General features: G+C 36.8%; 2 protein-coding genes across 2 annotated transcripts; one reads left to right on the forward strand and one right to left on the reverse strand.

Annotated features, from left to right (window-relative positions):
- Positions 1-584: 584 nt before the first annotated feature.
- On the forward strand, positions 585-9,498 carry LOC106076267 (uncharacterized). Its single transcript, XM_056012765.1, has 5 exons — positions 585-773; positions 3,336-3,369; positions 3,580-3,688; positions 6,140-6,239; positions 6,956-9,498. The coding sequence occupies exons 2-5, from the start codon at positions 3,351-3,353 to the stop codon at positions 7,043-7,045; spliced, it is 318 nt and encodes a 105-aa protein (XP_055868740.1). The 5' UTR covers positions 585-773; positions 3,336-3,350; the 3' UTR covers positions 7,046-9,498.
- On the reverse strand, positions 8,867-17,352 carry LOC106056399 (uncharacterized). The gene is made up of 4 exons (XM_056012764.1): positions 16,905-17,352; positions 13,853-14,071; positions 13,032-13,230; positions 8,867-12,398 (listed from the first exon to the last, which is right to left on the reverse strand). Exons 1-4 carry the CDS (start codon positions 16,973-16,975, stop codon positions 11,991-11,993), a joined length of 897 nt encoding a protein of 298 aa, XP_055868739.1. The 5' UTR covers positions 16,976-17,352; the 3' UTR covers positions 8,867-11,990.
- Between the last annotated feature and the right edge of the window lie 3,804 nt (positions 17,353-21,156).

Consider the following 21,156-nt stretch of genomic DNA (forward strand, 5'->3'; position numbering starts at 1 on the left):
CAGCTCCAAACTGAACAAAAAATCTGCTCAGCCATTGCCTCTAAATAATATTCCCCTTCTCCCTAATTCAATTGTTCTGCTTCTAATAATCAACAGAGATAATTACTTACAAGAGAAATATTAGGGTTGAAGCCGGACATGCAAAATTTTATGATCTCATTTGAAATAAACAAAAAATTCTCTGCACCTGTATTGCACACATTTATTGTTTTTAGTCTAGCTCTACTGCAAATTTAATTACACGATTGATTCAAACTAATTGATACAACTACACTTTGTATAAGCTTTTTTTTTTTTTTTAAAGTATTTTTTAAATGTTTTTCTTGTTATAGATACATTAGTACTATCTGCAAATAATTTTGGCGAATATAGAAAAAAAATCCTTTTCTAAAAGGTTAAATTTTTACGGGTGCGTTTTTCAAAGGTATCACCGCCCTGACTCATCCTAACCGCATGAGATCGATTCCCGAGGAACATTCATTCTCTGAACCGATGGATGGTGAGATGTCTGCGTGTGTGTGTGTTTTCCCGGCAGCCGAACCAGTGTGCCGTGTGCAAGTGGCGTCCTTGACTCAAGCACCACCACATCCCGTTACTCACGTTCATCAACACAGCTCAGCGCGTGTGTGTTGCTCAGCCCTATAGGAGCTTTCTTCTACACATTGTGTTTAATGTGGGAGATTAAGTGTAGTTTGTACTAAAATGTAAACACTGATTGAATCTTTTGGTTAGGAAGACGTGAGCACATTACAGTGTGTGGAGTTTGTACGAAGGTGAGTAACAGACTTAGGATTAGAGCTCAGACAGTGAGTACAATCTAATGGACAATATTTTAAACAAGGTCTAAGCATTTTTGATGTGGGTTTTGACAAACTGTTTCCATGTGTAGATCCATCAGTTCAATGAAGTGCTAATATTCAATCTAAATACAAAACAAATTGCAAACAAAGAACAACAGTAAAGAGCACACAAAACAAACAAACATAACAGATCGCTTAAAAATATTAATCCCAGAATTCTTTTTTATTTACATTCCAAATAATACAAAACAATTAATACTAAAAAAAAATGCCTCACTAAACAAGAAGTCAGTGTAAAATAAAAGTTAGGCATAAACAAATAAATACGTATTTATGTCTGATTTAAGTTCAGTACAGAGGGGTAAAGCGTCCAGGTAACCGGCTTGTGGCACTTCGCCAGAGTTGGAAAGAGCATCCAAACGACCGTTTTAGGTAGTGATTCTAAAGCTCTCAGACCAAGTGATGCTCCTCGAGCCCTGGTCTAGGAAGTGGATGCCCCTGGACATGTCTAGAAGCTCCTCGAGTCCTGGTCTAGGAAGTGGATGCCCCTGTACATGTCTAGAAGCTCCTCGAGCCCTTGTATAGGAAGTGGATGCCCCTGTACATGTCTAGAAGCTCCTCGAGCCCTTGTCTAGAAAGTTGATGCCCCTGTACATGTCTAGAACTTACATCTAGATATCTATGGAAAAAGAAAGAAACCAACAATAATCAAATTTTATATTGATCACAGTCCTAATGGATGTCTGAAATGTTTCTATAAAATATTGTATTCCTAAATCTAAACCATATTGAGAATAAGATGAAAGAAGAAGCATGACTCTTTTTCTTTGCATTTGAAATTAAAATGAGCGCAGTTCTATATGAATGAAACTGTCAGGGAATCTAAAAACAATGACATCGATAGCTCGGTAAAATAGGCTATTTTCTGTACAAAGCATATAGTATCTCACTCCGTCTTTTTGTCTGTCTGGGAGGTTTCTTGTACCCTTTTTCCCCCCATTTCCCTTACTCGGATCAGGTTGAATCTCTGCACAATAATTCATAGTTGATGATAATACATGAATCAATAAAAAAACATTAACCAATAATTTAATGAATTAGTGGTGATTAATCAACTTTTTTGTATATACCTTGCATTATTGATATATATGGCAGTTATTACGCGGTTCTTCCCCTTTAGAGGAGCTTTGATTTTTTAAAAAGTAGGTTAAAAAAAAAATTTTGATTGCTTAATACTTCAGCATGTTGAGTTTTCTTGTTCCTCTCCTTGTAAGCTTTGAACTTGAAAGTTAAATCCAGAACTATGAATCTTTTATCCTGATATTTATTTCCTTTTAAAGCATTGTTACTTAATGCACATTCATTTGCGATGTGCTCTTCATAGTGTAGTCTATCTCTCTGCGCTCTGTGTGGGTCTACTGCAGCAACGTCAGACCTCTTTGGGCCCTAGATTTCAGGCATGTGGCTTCTCGTGCCAAAAGTCGTCGAGTTACCAAGGCTTCACCGTCAACAGAGGGCCGAAGTCTCGAAGGAAACCGGATAATACTACACGACGTGGCCCGCGGGTTGTAGATTGGGCGTCACTGTTCTATAGTCTCAATGTTCACGCTTTTAAAAGTCATGTCTCAAATTACTTTTAAGATCTTTTCCTCATCATTCAAAGCTGTATGTAGATCTTCCTGATGAGATTTAACTCTTTCTCTCCAACTGACAATGCCAGAGTTGATTCCATCAGAATGTGGTAAATAAGTACGGAGAGAAAGAGTTAAATACTTCTGACAAATGTTGATTGACGCTTACACTAAGCAATTAGTACAACGACGTATCGAATGTTTCAAAGTTAGCCATGACTTCTGCTGCCTCCTGGAGTTTCGTTTTCTTTTGAGAAAAACCAAGCAATCTGCTTAACATCTTTAGCAACTCGGTATCTGGAAAAATCTGCTTCATCCATCTTAAAGGGCACAATTAAAATATATAGTATAAAACTTTGCACTCTATTGAGTAGTTCATATCTTTGAATGATGTGAGTTTAAAAACCAGCGATCTGCAACTTCTCAATACGATAATGAAATTTCCATTGCTAACACTACCAATAGAAGACTAGTGTTCTGGTTAGCCATTACAAGTTCTTGTATCTTAACACTTCAATAAATGGTTCCCCTTTCAGATTCTACGATCTAAAGGTCATATGTTTCTATGGCTGACTGTTGACGTCGACGTTACTTGGCCAGCACAACAACCAATCGCATTTCCTTTCCCCAACTTAGGTACCTATTAGAGGTGGGTGGAGTCAAAGGATTCCTTAAAATCTCTGATGCTCTTAACTCTTTTCTTAACTGGGATTCAGACCGAGGACCTTGCTAAGGATGCCCAGATTAATTTTTGGTAATTAATCGTATTGTTTGATATTAAAATGGGAAATAACTCGTACATTCTTGATTGATATAATTGTTAGGGCAAAGTTTTTTCCCCTTAGAAAAGCTAAAAAAAAAAGGATATTTTAAAATATTTGCTTATCTCTTTTTTTCCCTTCAGACGCTCCTGACACACATGGCCAAGCCTGCTAACAGTAAGATATATTTCACACTTTCGTTATAAGCCAAAAACAGAATATGAATAAAGAAGAATTAAATTAGAATACAAATATTTGCATCAAATCATAGAGTGTACTTTTACTTTTGTTTAATCTGTTACTCTTAGTAAATTAGTAAAATATCCCACAATGCAAATTCCAAAGACAATCAGCTTGTAATTATTTTTCCTTTCCTGAAACTTTCAGTGAACTATTCCATTGCTCAAGGAACTCACCCCAAACCAAAAGTGACATTCATTGTCCCCAGAGAATGTTTGCCCGGCACGTTCTATCTGCACGCGGAGAAAGAACTGGAGTAAGTCTTGCCTGTACATGGACACAAGATTTATAATATACTGGCGGCGTAACAAACGCCGCTATTTTGCAGGGCCAACCTTAGGCCAATGCAACCTATGTGACATCAGTGGGCCCAGCACTTTTATTGGACCCGCGCTACTTTTATGTGTATAAATTATTAAATTAAACCATTTTATAACTCGATTTAACAGGAGGTCCTGGAAATCTCCTGAAATTGCAAAATATACGAAAAGGTCCTGGAAATATCCGGAAAATTATTAGAATCTTTTGAAAACTCAAACCAATCTCCTGAAATATGAAGACGAAAATTGTCTTTTTTTTCCCGCTCTTAAATTACCTAATATAACTCTCTCCGTCCGAGTTGCAAAATTAAAAGAGTGATCTTTCCATTGTGTCCAAAGTCTTGAGCCTGCTCTGCCGCCTCGATAGTTACTACAGAGTAGATTACTCCCCTCCCCCTCTCTTGTTTTCTAGTGGACTATCCTCAGAGTGATCTTTCCTTTACTTCTCGACAAAATTCTTGAGGGAAGAAGAGAATAATATATATATCGATAAGTAACTAACAGAACATACAGGTTACGTCCTTTGATTTGTTCTTAGGCTTTAGGTAATATTCATAGATCAAATGTGTTCTATAACTTCAAGTGCTCTTTAGAAGCAATCCCATCATTATGTAACCGTTTACGAAATAATGTGTAAGATCTGTATGCTAGTGTCTATTAAAAGTATGCACAAAATAAAACACCATTCTAATATCATATTTTTACATGAAATAAGTGTTTCCTTAATGCCTTTTAAGATTTCGAAAGTGAACATCGTATTGTGTGTAAGAAATATTGATTTAATACTTGTGAATTATGGTAACTTACAAAATAAAAACATTAAAAGAAAAAAGCCCACAAAAGAGGCAAGATGGCCCATAAAAGAGGCATATAAAGCCCAAAAAAGAGGCAAAGAAAAGAGGCATAAAGCCCAAGGATTCCTATGATGATAAAGCTAAAACTGAATAGCGCAAATTCTGAGGTTTCCTTTAAAAAAAAAATAAAAAAAAAAAATATAATATACTAAATTCCTCGTGAGCTCACCATCTGGAAGCCGGTGCCGCTCTGTCAACCTGTAGAGGTTTCTATGCTAATGATGTAAAAAATAAATGGTTATACCAATAAGGTTCCTTTGGACCTTTCATTCTGTATACAATGGGGCAGAACACATGACTGATACACGTGATAATGACTGAGTGATGCCCAGGAACATTGTTTGCGAGGATTAGCCCTGTTTTTAAGTTTTATACATTGTTGGACATAAAAACATTTACAATAGAAATTCTTGCTGACCTGCTCAGCTAGTAAACACACCAACAAAAACATCTAGTAGCTCCCTATGTTTCTCGAAATTTGTGGGCTTCCATAGAAACTCGAGACAGAAGAAGAATCCCAAATTTCAAGAACTTCGTTCGTTTTGCATGTGAGCACATGTCCCAGGCATGCTACTCCTGCCTCATAGTGGCACCTGGGGTGGAAACGTTCGTAGGAGGAAACGGTTAAGCCAAAGGGAAGCAAAACAAGACTCCCGTGGGGGATGACTAAGGGGGGGGGGGAGCATCCTCATTGCTCCAAAACTTTGTCACAATCCAGGCATTTAGAGTGTATTAGTTTAAAACAAGGTTACACAGACAGTTTGTGTGGAAACACAAAATCAAAATCGGCCCCCGAAGTGGTCCACCTAGAGTCTTTAGCAGGATTCGAACCAGGATTCCGGTTCCAAGTGTTTTACCCCTCAGCCACAGCATCTCCATATATTCATTTAGCGTACACTTATATTTTTTTAAATAAAAATTATTAACCTTATCCATACATTCAAAATTAATATCATGTTACATTTCATAAAGAGAAACTAAAAAAGATTTATTCTTCTAACAAAATTAGATAAATTGGCAAGACGACAAAAAAATCTTGACCTACTTTAAGCTACAATTGTGTACAAATGACTTGACGAGACTTTCCCCTCGCAAATAAAAAATTAGTATCTCCATTTTCATTTATCATTCAAACTAGACATCTAGCTAGATCTAGACATAGTTTTAGATCTAAATCTAGCTTGGAAGCCAAGCGCATTACCACTTGGCCAACGCGCCTTCTGCTGAATGGAGAACAAAGGAGGACCTTTTATCCTTTTGCCGGACATTATAATTAGTCAGATGTCTGCTTTTTTTGTCTCAAAGCTTTGAGGCTTCAACTGTATCCAGATTTGTCCCGCGATGAGGCGCGGAGTAGTATATTTTTACTCGGTAGCAATACCTAACAATAAACATGCAGGTTTTCCATTTCCTTACACCAAGATAAGTTCTAATTTAGACCCATTCAAATCACTTATCAATCCCATATAAACCAGTTACATGACTTCAAATAATATCATCCACTACTACAATATATGCTTGTATCTCTAACAGACAGCCTGGCTACGAACGATTTGTGTGCCTCTTTAAACATGGAGACGACATCAAAGCGAAGAGTACCTCGGAGCCATTTCCTGCAGGACTTCACAGAATAGTAAGTGGCTCCGGAACAGAAGGGGACAGTATCTCCCTTTAACAAAAAATTATACTAGGCTTTGGGTAATGAAAAGTTACATAATAGGTTTATGATTCTTTAATGATCAAAGCCTAGTAGAACAACTTCAGTGACCATATTACCAGTAATACCAGGAGTTTACAATTAGAAGAAGGCGCCTTTTTTGTGTGTATAAAATGATGTCATAGACTTCTTTTATGTTTACACGTTTCTGGTGTTTATCTCTAAACATAAAAAAAGTTTCTGGTGTTTATCTCTAAACATAAAAAAAGTTTCTGGTGTTTATCTCTATACCGTACGCATGTGCCAGTTAGAAGTAACGGAACCGCTTACCGCATAACCATGCAACCATCCTACTTCGTAGATACTTTATACAATCTCTTTCTTAAATACAGCACATTGGCTTGGAAATAGCTGGGAAAGTAACCGGTGTAGACGCAGCAGGGCTATATATTTGGAGAATGTAAATGGTTAGACTTTGTGCCTTGCTAAATACTGCCGTTGTCTATCGTCTTATCGTTGACTGTTAAAATAATCAATTCATTTCATCTCTTAGTTAAATTAGCCATAAGTTGAATTTTCATTAAGAGTTATACAAACTCTGGGACACAAATCCATCTTTGTATATTTGTATGCCATTTAATGTCTTTCACATTCCTACTTTAGAACCTAGAGTTCTGCTTTGTATGTTTCAGGGCAAGTACAAGACTGACAAGTCGGAGTGTAAGGCCAAGTTTAAGACCAAGGATGTCCAAGCATTACTGTCTCTGTTCCCTCTGGATTAGCTGACCTTTGACTGACCAGCTGCAAGCTGTACAATATTTATTGACAAAAATTATCACAAACGCCTCAGTTTTTAGATTACACATTTTTGTTTAGCGAACGCCGAGTTTTTTCTTTTTACAAAGCTTCTATCAGCTCACTCTGTCTGTCTGTCTGTCTGTCTGGTAAAAAAGTTTGTATAGGTTATGTCTCCCACACACATATTTTGCACAATTATTTCTTTTACATGACAACACAAGAATCAATAAGAAAAAATAAACAATTTGTTAATTAACTATTGGTAATAGATTATTTTGTTTGGTATTTCGAACAAGGGAAAAAAATTGTCATTGACTGAGGTTGTCCTTTTTATAGGTCGTCGTCTGAGTCTTAGTGAACACAAACGTGAAAAATAGGACGAGACTTTGGAAACAGTACATAACCAGACAATCATCCATGTTCAGGGTCGGATTGGTTATATTGGCACTCGGCAAATGCTCCGTGGGTCGGTACCTAAATGCAGGGCCGATCCTAACAATTGTGGGGCCCTATGCTAAACTGATTGCGCGGGGCCTAGTCTGTGTGGTAATAAGGAAAATAAGTGAAAATTAAGAGTTTGAATTGGAAAACAAATTCGACTTTGCATTTTATTCATTCTTTACTAAGTACAAAATTGCGATCAAATTAACTTTACTTTACAAACCTTGCAACCTATGGCATATTTATATGCCAGTGACTATAAAAGTAAATAAGGTATTGAAACTTTCGGTTTAGGTGAAAACTCATCCGATTATTACATTTTATTACATGAAAGCTGACAATGACTTTTTTATCGCACGTATGATTGGCGTTTTCCGAAATAAATGATACACACAAATGACAATTTTGTCAATTTTTCTGGAGATTTTTATGAGTTTTCAGGAGATTTTAATAAATGCAGGACATTTCCAGGAATGTTTCGTACATATTTTGCAATTTAATAATTACACATAGAAATAGCGCGAGGCCTATGAAAGCGCGAGGCCCACTTCGACTGCATAGGTCGGAGTGGCCTAAGACCGGCCCTGCCTCAATGGGCCGGTACCCAAATGGGCCAATAGGGCCAGCGAAAGGATCCCTATGACACGCATGATATTGTTGTTTAACGTTCTCTTATAAAAGTGACTCTTTGAGCGTCGTGTTTAAAAAAAAAACAACTTTTACAGACTCAACAGTGTCATACTAATTTAATCTTAACACATTTTCCGAATTAATGTATACAGGGCTACCTGTAGGATTCATTAACCCATTTTTGTTTATCCTTTAGGTAAATTCTTCCCATTCATAGGTTGTCCAGTGATCCACTACAGGTCAGCTTGACGTTTATGTTGACGTTTGAAACAAAGTTGGAATGTTGTGTTTTTGTTCAACAAAAACAAATTATATACTTTTATTGTCACCTTTGCCGCCAGTTTGGGTTTATAAATATCATTGTGAATTATTTGTTATAATATCATTTTATTTGTGAGTTCGGTAATATGATTAAATTATAAATCATAATGCTCATAATTTTTTTGTGATCATTTGTGTTGTTTTTAGTAAGTTATAAATACATTTAATAATTAACAAATTAAATTAACATAATTAAATCGTGACTTCTATCAGAAGAATTAATGATTGTTTATATAATTGGGTACTCTGATTTCAATGATTAGTTGTTTAATCTTTCTATGTTTAAAGATTGTGGACTCTATAATCAGTTGTTTCATATTTATATAATCACAGAATGTAAATGTTATGATCAATTGAACGTTCAATGTCTATTTGTTTATCTTTCCGTGAGTAAACTTGTGAAATCTGAAGAATAATATTAAAATATTTTTATTTGTATGAATGTTAAAATTGTACATAAGTTTTAACACACTTTCCAAATTAATAGTTATAATATAAAGGGGGTGGGGGGTGGGAAAGAATTTAAACACATTTATTTAACGCCTGATAACAAACGAAAGTAGTTATGGTCCTTGAGTCAAACTTGAAAGTTATGGTTCTTGAATCATGGATCATTATTTGTTTGTGTACATGCAAGACAGAAATATTTGAAGCAGAGTCCACAAGTGACGTTCTAAGGTCATACTATTTTAATGATGCCAGGAAACAACATAATCAACTGATGGAAAGCATGTAAACTTGGCCCATCTTTAAAACCAAATGCCAATATGTGTTATACATTTTAGATTTTCCTATACAATAAAAGATTATTACACCCTAGCCCAGGGGTGGGCAACCTTTTTGGATCGAGGGCCGCATTTCTTTAAATTTGGGAATGGCGGGCCGCATATGTATATACAACTTAGAAAGATACTCTAGCTAACTGTGTAGAATGGCTTTAAATTCATAATTACACTATATTATATTCACGTTTCTTTTTTTCCACACTCCACGTTAAGGAATTACAAGAAAAGTTAGCAATTTTTGAAATAAATTATTTTTTTTTAATTGCTGTTGTCTTTTCATATTACAATAACCCATTAATACACTGTTGTACTTAATGTGCAGTATTTTACTTTTTACACTCGTGCATAATGTTCCAGAACTGTGGAACTAGCTTACTAGTTGTTACCCTTGTGACTGCTGTCAAATTACAGTCAGTCAAAATCGACCAGTAATTATACTTGTTTAGTTTCCCCCCACCCAAAATATAATGCTTGTTCACTGGATGAGACAATATATGTTCCGGAAGTTAAATGTCGGGACGAGCGAAACTTGCCCTTTTGGAGCATCACCAGAGAATGTTGACCATGTCCTTCAATGGTGCATACTAAATCAGAGACCCGAACAGGACTCTGGACAAGGGCCCTCCTATAGAACCAAAACTATTCGGAGAACTGCCTGATCTAGAAAACATTGCGCGGTTCATCTTAGATACTGTTCTGAACCTTCCAACATGTAAAATGAGAACAAAGAAGAAGAACAGATGTATTTGTACTATTGTGTACACAAATAGTGTGAACAGTGGCACATTTTTTAAAAGTGTTGACATACAGATTCGGGCACTCAGAAGTACTGACTGGAACTTCTCTTTGCTCTAGTTATGTACTCTGGAGCTAATCAGCTTCTGCGCTAAATGGTGGGCTAATTGTATTGAAAACTGGTTCTTGACATCTTAAAATTTGCTTTTATAAATTGCAAAATTAAAGAATCTTAATAAGTGTTGTACTTTTAATCATTTCACTAGAAATAATTTCACCTTTCACAAAGGAAAATGACAAAGCCTGTTTTCTTTTGCTTGTTTGTAGAAATGGGAAAGCTTTGTTTGAAAGGATTTAGCATCCATTTACATTTCATGGTAATTATGAAACACATGAAATCTGTCTTCCACTCTTCATTAGAAATATTGGTAACAAGGTCACAGTCAATGTCCTTCAAGTAAAGTAACAAATTCTTCCTTGAGATTTTATATTGTTCTCATTTACCTTGCCCATGCTATGATGAAGGAAATTTTGGATTAATTTATTATTAATCGAAGCTACCTGTGGTTAATACCCCTAAATTTACTAAATTTGGTTACTTTATAAATCTCCCTTCTGAAATTGAAATTTTATGAAGCTTTGTGCAATTTTTCCTGTTTAAAGTTTATGGTTGGGGTATTAAAAAAAAACAACCATTTTACTCAGTCAAAGATCGAGCTCCACCAGTTGTCACCCTTGCCATCTTGTTCCAAGCCTACCCAACATTCCACACAGTTCTTCATAGCATTGAATAAATACTGATCAGAGATTGTCTCTTGAATTGAGTGTGCATTTTTATAAGTATATACTGTGGGCACACCTGGCTTCTGTAGGTGTCGGCGGGCCGCATAAAACACTCCGGCGGGCCGCATGTGGCCCGCGGGCCGTAATTTGCCCACCCCTGCCCTAGCCCATGTGATGCGCAAGTTGAGTTGGTTCTTCGTTCTGTGTTTATATTTTATGCACCACATTATTTTTCCAAAAGACGTGCTCTTAAAACGTCATCACTTCTTGAGTTTCGGCGGGGAGGGCTGATTCTTTGTTGTAGATTTGTTGTCGTTGTTGTTCCCCAACATACCAGAAAGGGAGTGTGCCGTAATATACATTTTTGTATATTAATTCAACTAATTTTATTTACAAACTATGATTTCTCCATAAAAGTAGGACCGCCCCACCCCCACTCAAAGGGTTTAGGTGGGAAGGGCAGTAGAGGTATTCGCCAACCCCCCCCTCCCCCGCACCGACTGTCTAACAGGGGAACGACATAATATAAAGATCGGTTAAAATATCAATAACAATTTTTAATCATATATATATATATATATATATATATATATATATATATATATATATATATATATATATATATATATATATATATATATATATATATATATATATATATATATTTAGTTGATTCTTGATTCTGTTAGCAAACTGTGATTTGTACAAATAAATTGGACCGCCCCACCTCAAATGTTTATGGGGGTGGCGGGATTGATACCATTGCCCCCTCCCGACCCCCACCAAATCGGCCAACATACTAGATGGGGGGGGGGGCAAATAATCTAAAAATGGGTTGAAATATAAATAATTAGTACTATTATTAACATAAGTAATAAATTCGTATACAAATTGTGTGAATTCTATACTAAAATTTGTCAAAGTGAGTGGGGGGGGGAGGGATCGCTCCTACCGCCCCCCCCGGATCCGCCAGTGCGACATAGTAACTTGTAATAATATCTGTAGAAAGAACTGAGGAAGTTTCTCTAACGTTCAAACCAACACAAATGAAAGCTAATGATTGAAATGTTGCTTACACCACATTCGGATGTCTTGTGACCGAGTGAACGTGTAACTATGTAGCAGAGGCGTCCCATACGAACTTTGGTAAAATGCAAGGCAGGTCAGTCTCAAATAAATGCAATGTCTACTTGTAGAGTTTTTTGAAGAAGCCACCAATAAGCTCGCAGACTTGCTACTTAACTAGAAGTTTTGACGAATCCCCGCTGCGTAACAAAATTTTATGATTGCAGGCGATGACGCCATGTATGACACCCTTACTTAAGAAATCCATTTCCAGATCCGGGTCACCTTCTCCGTCTTTGATTGGTCGGCAGCACTTGACGACATCCGGGCTAAAAACCACGCGGAGGTTTTTGATTTTGTACCCAAACACGTTGACGCCGTCCGATTTCCTGCGTATGAATACAGAGACGCCGTTCCCAGGGAGGGACATCCTGGTCACGGCTGTGAATTCCTGGTGGATGGGCTTCTCGTCTAGTAGGACGCTGACCGTACAACGGCTGTGTGGACTGACAAGTATGTCGCTAGTGGCCTCCATCAGAGTGGCCTCTTCGAAGGTTTCACCGTCAGATTCTGTTACCTGTGAAACACAAACAAAATTTATGTATATTAAAAGAATTGAAAGCAATGTAAAAAAAAAAAAAAAAAAAAATTAAAGTAATGTAAATTTTATAAAAATAAATATAAAATGTCAAAGGGAGATAACTAGTGATAGAAGAACTGTTAATAAAGAAATCCGAGTTTCTTTTCTTTGCTAAGACCTACAACTGGTGATTACGGAGACCTAGAGGATTTAGTCATTTAATTGACAACAAGACAAAGAATAGGAAGAGATCTGCTAATATCTAATAAAAAGATAGATAAAATAAAAAAAACAACAAAACAATATATCTAAAATTAATAAGTGTTTGTACCCATTGCGTATATTTATACAATGGGACAACGATACAATCCTAAGTAGATTCAAATAGGTCCCTGGCGTGTCATACGGTTATAGAATAGGATAAAACGTCTACATTGGAACAATATAGGTACCAAAAGCATTACTTGTTAGAGGACCTGGTTAGGGTTAGCGACTACTTCCAAGATTGTTTCGTTCATTCCACTATCCACTTTCGATTTCAATCCATATTTTTAAACGTATCAGTGACCTTCTTAACGCCAGACATATCAAAGACTTTTTTTTTACAGACGTCAATTGTGGAAGAAGTACCTGAAAGTGCATGTCTGACTCTATCCCTAAGTTGATATTTTTAGGGAGCCCGATGCTGAAGTTGGCTTTCCCGCCAAAAGTGAAACTCTCCTGACAAGAGACTGTGACTGTCGTTTTTCTGGTCTTTTCAAACCGGAACTTGTACGTCTGCTTCTCGTCCGTGTCATTGTCGAAGACTGTCTCTAGAGAAACTCCACTGCTGTTAGAGAGAAACTTACGTGAGAACAAGGTATGTTTGAAATGAAGTTATAGATTGACTCGGAAATGAATTTAAAAACAAGGGAAATATACAAAATCTTTTTTTTTTAAACTTATCTAAAGGGGAAGAACTCAACCTTAAAACTATATCAATAATGTACAAGCTATTTCCCTTTTTCGATATCAAACAAAATAATTAATTACCGATAACTAATTGACTAATTGGGTATTTAAAAAAAAACAACTGATTCGTGTTTTGTTAGGTACATTAAATAGTTATTAAAGATCGGAGAATGCATGAGGGAGAATAGCGTTAACACTTTTTTAACAGGACTACACCCAACAAATTTAGCCATACCTCTGAATACTGAAGAAATAGTCACATCGTTGGTATTAAACAAAATAATTAATTACCAGTAATTAATTAACTTATTGGTTACTTTTTTGTGTTGATTCATGTTTTGTCTATGCCAATGAATAATAGTGTAAAGTTTCCACTTGATCTGAGAGTGTGTGTGGGAGAAATAACGTGTACACACTTTTCACCACACAGAGTGAGTAGATATAAGCTTTGCAAAAAAGGAACTATAAGAAACAACAACAACGACGTCATTGCCACAAACCTGGTTTTGTCTCCTACATCAGGAGCGTCTCTGTGTGTTTCCCCACCAGACTCCAGTCCTCCAATTCTGATGCTCTGACCTATTCGCTCGTGGGGTTTGAACTCCGTGGAGATGTTGGTAAACACAAACGACTTCTCCGGCACGTAGAGTTCGTATTTGTCTCTGTTTAAAAACAATCTCTGGGAAGTGCTCAGGGACTTCCGGAACAGCTCCCACACACTGCAATGAACAGTTTGTTTCCTTATTGCTAGGTTGTTGCTTGTTATGTAATATTATTATGTAATATATTATACAATTATACAATTATTGTTGCTTTTATTTTAGGGTGGGGGTGAGGGACAGAGAAGGAACAACTTTATGTAACATTCAAATCAACTAAATTAACTATTTTTTAAATCTGTAGTTGAGAGAGTTAAAGCTTATTATCTGTATACATTTCAAATGTAAATGTTTTTTTTTTTTTTTAATTTTTATTTGTTTCTGAAAAGGTCATTGATTTAAATTAAATTATGGCTTTTATATAGTGCTACTTTCATGCTTATAGCAATCTCATATGTGGGGAGGGGGTATCTGGGAGAAGGTTTTCCGTGCTGCCTTTAGGCGCTCAGTAAATACAACTCTCCCCGAGTCGGGTGTCGAACCTCGAGCCCCCTTCATAGGTAGCCAAAACAAGTTCAAGCGCACTTAGCCCCTCGACCACGCTTCCCACTAGTGGCTTATATAAAAAGTCGAATAATATAGTGCAACAGTTTAACCAACTTACCGAAACACTAGCGATTTAGTCAGTATTAATATTTCTTTTTGAAGTCCCACTATTTAATATTATATAGATTTAAAAGCATGCAAAAAAATAAATTAATGATGTTATAATATTGAAACCATTGAAACACATACTTATTTTAAGATATCGATACTTTGATAAGTATAGTGAGCAATGTATCGATTTTGTGTCTAAAATTTTGTATTCAGTGTAAGCAAAGTTCGACCAACAAAAAAACCCTCAAATCTATAATAATTATAATAGTATTTTAAACATTTAAAACCATAGTATAATGTATCAATTCGTACTATTTGTACTTTCAAAGAAGGCATTACTGTGTGTCACTGATGATGATCACTGAAAGAATGGATGTCTCTGTTTATTGCTTTCTTCAAGGCGACCTCCCACTAGGTGATACTTTATCGTAATTACTCATCTCTTTGTTAGGCATACTGTTATTATTACAAAGTTACTTCCACTTAGATTGTACATTAATAGTAGATTACAAAGACTCTTATGTTCATTCTATTATAAGGACTCAATAGTAAGACGTTGGGTTTAATTGGGTATTTCCTTAGTGACGCGACAGTGCATTAAAAAGTAAAAACGGAACAAAACGGACGAGAGACGAAGAGACTGCTTGTAGTGAATCTTGACGACGTCGACTGTACCCTTCTTTATTTCATAAATTGTTGTGTAGTTAAAAAGGCTGGATGATCTTATTCGATATTGTTTATTCTGTCGGTGAGTTGTCAAGAAACTCGCAGCTGTAATTAACAATACTTCAAATAAATAGATTACTCAATATCTTATCTTATCTTATATAATACAGACGTTACTTCAAAAAAGAAGAGCCATGCATATTAACCAATAACTTAAATTCTGCCAAGTGACTGGTTATCCTGGCTAGCTCAGGCAACCCATTCCATGCTCTAATAGCACTAGGGGAGAAGGAGCATTTGTACAAATTTGTCCTAGCATATGGGATGAGGAATGTGCCTTTATCTTTGTTTCTTTTTGAGTATTTTATTAAATTTTGTTTTTGTATTTGAAGATGTTCAGTGATTTATATATAATTGCTACTTTACTTTTGAGTCTTCTGTCCTGAAGGCTTTCTAAATTTGGTGATTTTACTAAAGGCGTTACTCTAGTCAAATGTGAATATTCGTTGTTATGAATCGCACTGCTCTATTTTGTGTCTGTTCTAGTTTCTTAATGTTTTCTTGAGTTTAGGGGTCCCAAACAGAGGATGCAAATTCTATTATTGGCCTAACCAAGGTTAAATAACATTTTAGTTTTATTTTCTTATTTGATTTATATAGATTTCTTTTAATAAACCCTAAATCAATATCATCAACACTACATTCAAGTAATAACCACCAACACTATTTTCCCTTACTGAAGTCTTTTAGTTTCTAGAGCTCAGCCATCACTGCAGACTGACACTGATAAACACTAAACACACAGCAGTACTTAAAGTAGGTAAAACAATAGATAACTTATAGGACACACCCTTATTTTTCAAGAAGATTCTTAAATATTAGACCCCCAAACAGGCACGAGCAAAATTGGGAGAGTGAGATGAAACCCCAGACCACCTTTCAAAACTACTATGCCAGATTAATCAACATATGTTAATTTCATTACATTTATTACTAATTACATACGTGCATAAGTAGATCATGATTTTATAATAAAAATAATAATGAGGCATAGTCCGAGTCCCCAGTTAAGAGGACAGTACTTGCCATGGCTACACAGTCTCAGAATATATATTGTGATAGGCCTTGACTTTCTAGTTGTATGATGTCTGTCCTGACTTCGACTGATTACTCAGAAGATGTTTGAGTTTATTGTATGGGTGTACTAGAAGCGTTTAAACTACTTATTAACAGAACCTACACATTCACAAGATGTAAGGACTAAGTCTAGACCGTTAGAGACTTGAATAAAGTTTAATACATTAAGACCACAGTCGAGTCTCTGTCCATAATAAGATGTTTTCACCTTGAATTCTTAACACCAACTGACTAATAACAACATAGGTAAACTATACCCCACTAATGCATGACGTTACTAAATGTCGCCTTCAAAGTCCTTTAACTATGGTGCGAATCTATACTAACCAAGTGTATAAAAATATATATAAATATAAAATATGTAATGCATGATTAATGCTTTCTGCTTATAATCTGCTTGCTAATTTTATGCTCAGTCATAATTATGTATTGTTTTTTCTTTTGTTTCTGTTGAATACATAATGAGGAGACAAAAGGGCAGGTAACTACTTACTTCTCGTACATAACTTCTTTAAGGTCGACGATATCTTTACGAGGCACCTTAGGCAGCCTAAAACACGACATTGTAGCTCTTCAACTTGGCAGGACGCTGTGTTAGCTGATTTAGGACCTCAAGCATATAGCATACACATCAGCAATCAATGCGTTACACATTAGACTAACACAGTGTGTAGAGTAGCTGACAGAACTCAGTCGTAGGTCTACATATGCCTAAAGCAAATATTTGAGGCTATACCAGCTGCTGCAGTTGCTTACTTTATATTTGATATATTTATTTCAATTTGACACAATAGGCACGTTTAAATAGAAGAAATGAATCCAAAAACTGAAGTCGAGATTGGAACACACGGCTGCCATTGTTGCTAGTGCCAGTGTTTCGGTGAGCGCCATCACTCACTCACGCTCACACCCACCACACAGCACATCTACGTGAGTGAGAGAGGATGTGGTTGGAGTCAGTGCGCGCGTGACGCTGCGGTTCGTCTGCGGGAACCGGTTCCGAGTGTTTTCCCGTTAATCAATGATGAATCATGGGCGGTGCTGCCTCTGTTTGAAGGCCAGAATATTTTTGCAGTTGAGTTATCAAGACATTGTCATTCCTCATATAATTAAAACAAAATGAATAAAATACTCTGTGCATTTTAGAGTTGTTGTTTTTTATCATACATTTGTACACTCTGTGCACAGTGTTGCCAATTGTACAGTATTGGATGGTGATTTATTACCTATTAAAATTAAAGCATCACGTCAATTCGGAGCGCGAGTTGTTAAGTCCTTTGAGTTGGTTGTGATGTTTTGTGCAGTGTTTGCAGAGAGCTGGAAAATGACAGTCTTTACAGTAGATTACTTTCTTAAATGAGTTAGTGTCCATCAGTAAAATAAAGCTTCCCATGCGATCTACAGGGCCTTGCGATCTACAGGGCAAATGATGTATTGGTCATCTCTGTAGCCCACTGTTAACGAGGGTGTCATGTAGCCAGCAATACGACCAACCGCCTTTACTTTTCCCCAACTAATGTCAGGTACACATTAGCGCTGGGTGGACTGAAAGGCGCCCTGGAGATCCCGAAATTTAAAAAATCAGTCTTCATCAGGATTCAAACCCGAGACCTCTCGGTTCTGAAGCCAAGGTCTTTACCACTGCCGTCAATCAATGCCAGGCAAAAGAAGAAAAAAGAGGCAGAGAACAGGAAAGTATGGACGTGACTGTCATTGAAAGAGAATCTAGTCAAGGCAGAACGTCAAAGCAAAAGATAGAGAGGAATGGGGAGAGATGGTCGACAGATCATATGTGATGACCCAACTGTTAATCATACTATATAGTACGTCCATCGTGGTTCGACGATGACCACTTTGCCATCCAGGGGGCTGAGGGCTTTGCGCTGGGGTTTTTTGCCTCCTCATGTGGCTGGTGAGACCTATGTGAGCCCGCAATGTTTGGTTGCACACTGGGCAGGTTATTCCAGCTGGAGCTAGTGTCATTGGCCTTGCTTTTCTTCTCTGGCGTTTTTCTTCTTTTCCTCAGCAACCTGTGTGCCAGTTTTCACAGCGCGACACCATGATGCTCTGTCATGTGCCTCTAATCTACTAAGGGATAGGTGAAGTGAGGTCGATCTAGATTAAGGTAAGCCTACTCATTTAAAGTCCAAAATTTTTCAATAAAACGTTTTCAACACTAAACAAGTACCTATAAACTAATACAAATATTTGTTCATCAAAATAAAAAAAAAGGTGACAGTCTTGACTTTGAAATATAAAAAGTAACCTTTGAATACAATGCTTACACTTAATGCACATGTTTGCACACGAAACAGATAGTGAACGAGGGAAACATGTGGCCATCACAACCACCAACAGCCTTTTACTTTCCACGACTCGAATTGGGTGGGCTCAGAAGCGTTCGAGATTCCGCAATACAAACTACCAGTATTATATGCCCCCGTTGGTTTGGAAGCCCAGCACTTTACCGTTAAGCCAGCAAGCCCCGGAAAATAAAATATTCATGGATTACAGGCGTTAAAAAAATAAGGTAAATAAAGTTTTTGAAAGGAATGCAAAATAATCTCTTTCTACTTCCATGTGACATTGATGACTAGAGAGTAAGGAAGTCTGTCTGGAAGGAATAAGACAGTCAACAAATAGTGACATCACGTTAGCAGTTACATATTTGATTTTTTTCTTATATTTTTTCTCCTTTACTTGTTTAATTTGTTTCTTTCTACAAAGCAACATTACTTCCCATGACCAAACTTTTTGTCAACAAATATCAAATAGTATATTGACATTATAATGGCGATGTCTTCGTTTCCAAAGATTATGGATGAATACAGTGTTTCACATAACTAAGCAGACCCAGTTGGGACCTACATATGTTTCCACATCTGAAGCAGACAAAGACGTTGTCAACACGGGGATTGCTTAAGGAGGAAAGCAGATGGTTTCTGAAAAAAGACAGCTGGAGAGCACACAGGAAGGCTGCGGGACATTCATCTAGAAAAGCCCGTAAAGAAAACTTAAATTGACATTATAGGAACTGAATAGATATCACAACACATCAACTCCCACAGTTTTTCTTTTTTTGTCGTAGATTGTACCAGGTCATAGTGTCCCATGATTGTTGGCGAAATAGACAGAAAAAGAAAAGTTATTTAAAACAAAATCCTCCTTTCTTGCTTGTTCACTGTCCAATTTTTTAGCTGAGCCAATATACCACTGCAGTATAGGACTACGACAATATACCACTGCAGTATAGGACTACGACAATATACCACTGCAGTATAGGACTACGACAATATACCACTGCAGTATAGGACTACGACAATATACCACTGCAGTATAGGACTACGACAATATATCACTGCAGTATAGGACTACGACAATATACCACTGCAGTATAGGACTACGACAATATACCACTGCAGTATAGGACTACGACAATATACCACTGCAGTATAGGACTACGACAATATATCACTGCAGTATAGGACTACGACAATATATCACTGCAGTATAGGACTACGACAATATATCACTGCAGTATAGGACTACGACAATATACCACTGCAGTATAGGACTACGACAATATATCACTGCAGTATAGGACTACGACAATATACCACTGCAGTATAGGACTACGACAATATACCACTGCAGTATAGGACTACGACAATATATTACTGCAGTATAGGACTACGACAATATATTACTGCAGTATAGGACTACGACAATATATCACTGCAGTATAGGACTACGACAATATATCACTGCAGTATAGGACTACGACAATATATCACTGCAGTATAGGACTACGACAATATATCACTGCAGTATAGGACTACGACAATATACCACTGCAGTATAGGACTACGACAATATATCACTGCAGTATAGGACTACGACAATATACCACTGCAGTATAGGACTACGACAATATACCACTGCAGTATAGGACTACGACAATATATTACTGCAGTATAGGACTACGACAATATACCACTGCAGTATAGGACTACGACAATATATCACTGCAGTATAGGACTACGACAATATACCACTGCAGTATAGGACTACGACAATATACCACTGCAGTATAGGACTACGACAATATACCACTGCAGTATAGGACTACGACAATATATTACTGCAGTATAGGACTACGACAATATATCACTGCAGTATAGGACTACGACAATATATCACTGCAGTATAGGACTACGACAATATATCACTGCAGTATAGGACTACGACAATATACCACTGCAGTATAGGACTACGACAATATATTACTGCAGTATAGGACTACGACAATATATTACTGCAGTATAGGACTACGACAATATATTACTGCAGTATAGGACTACGACAATATATCACTGTGACTGAATGAACATGACCATAACTTTTAATATCACATAGTCCTGTGTATTCATGTTTTCTTTTGTCCTCACCGCCCAAGTCCTCCAAAATAAGTGTCCGTATTAACCACGTAAACTTTCTACAACTTTCTCTGTCACCATGTTGTTGTTTTTTTAAACCATCTGCGATGAACTAGCAACAAACATCTCTGTCGTGTCTCGTTGATGTCATTTTATTTCCAATATTTGCAATCGCACCAGTAAGTCATGCATCGAACACAGGAGCCATTGAGAGGCGTAGAATAGGATAAAACAGGAATTATCGAAAGGCGCTAACTTTACAATCATTTATGAAATTACGCATAGGGAGAAAATTGGGCGTCCCGCCGG

Source organism: Biomphalaria glabrata, chromosome 15, assembly GCF_947242115.1.
Source record: "Biomphalaria glabrata chromosome 15, xgBioGlab47.1, whole genome shotgun sequence".
In the NCBI taxonomy this organism is placed as follows: domain Eukaryota; kingdom Metazoa; phylum Mollusca; class Gastropoda; family Planorbidae; genus Biomphalaria; species Biomphalaria glabrata.

Bases quoted from the DNA above. Each gene is read 5' to 3' on its own strand.
- LOC106076267 (XM_056012765.1), top strand. The intron at 3,689-6,139 runs GTAAGTCTTGCC...TATCTCTAACAG, and splicing joins CACGCGGAGAAAGAACTGGA to ACAGCCTGGCTACGAACGAT. The intron at 6,240-6,955 runs GTAAGTGGCTCC...TGTATGTTTCAG, and splicing joins CTGCAGGACTTCACAGAATA to GGCAAGTACAAGACTGACAA.
- LOC106056399 (XM_056012764.1), bottom strand. From the start codon at position 16,975: ATGTCGTGTTTTAGGCTGCCTAAGGTGCCTCGTAAAGATATCGTCGAC. The intron at 14,072-16,904 runs GTAAGTAGTTAC...TGTTCATTGCAG, and splicing joins AAAGAAGTTATGTACGAGAA to TGTGTGGGAGCTGTTCCGGA. The intron at 13,231-13,852 runs GTTTGTGGCAAT...TCTCTCTAACAG, and splicing joins GATGTAGGAGACAAAACCAG to CAGTGGAGTTTCTCTAGAGA.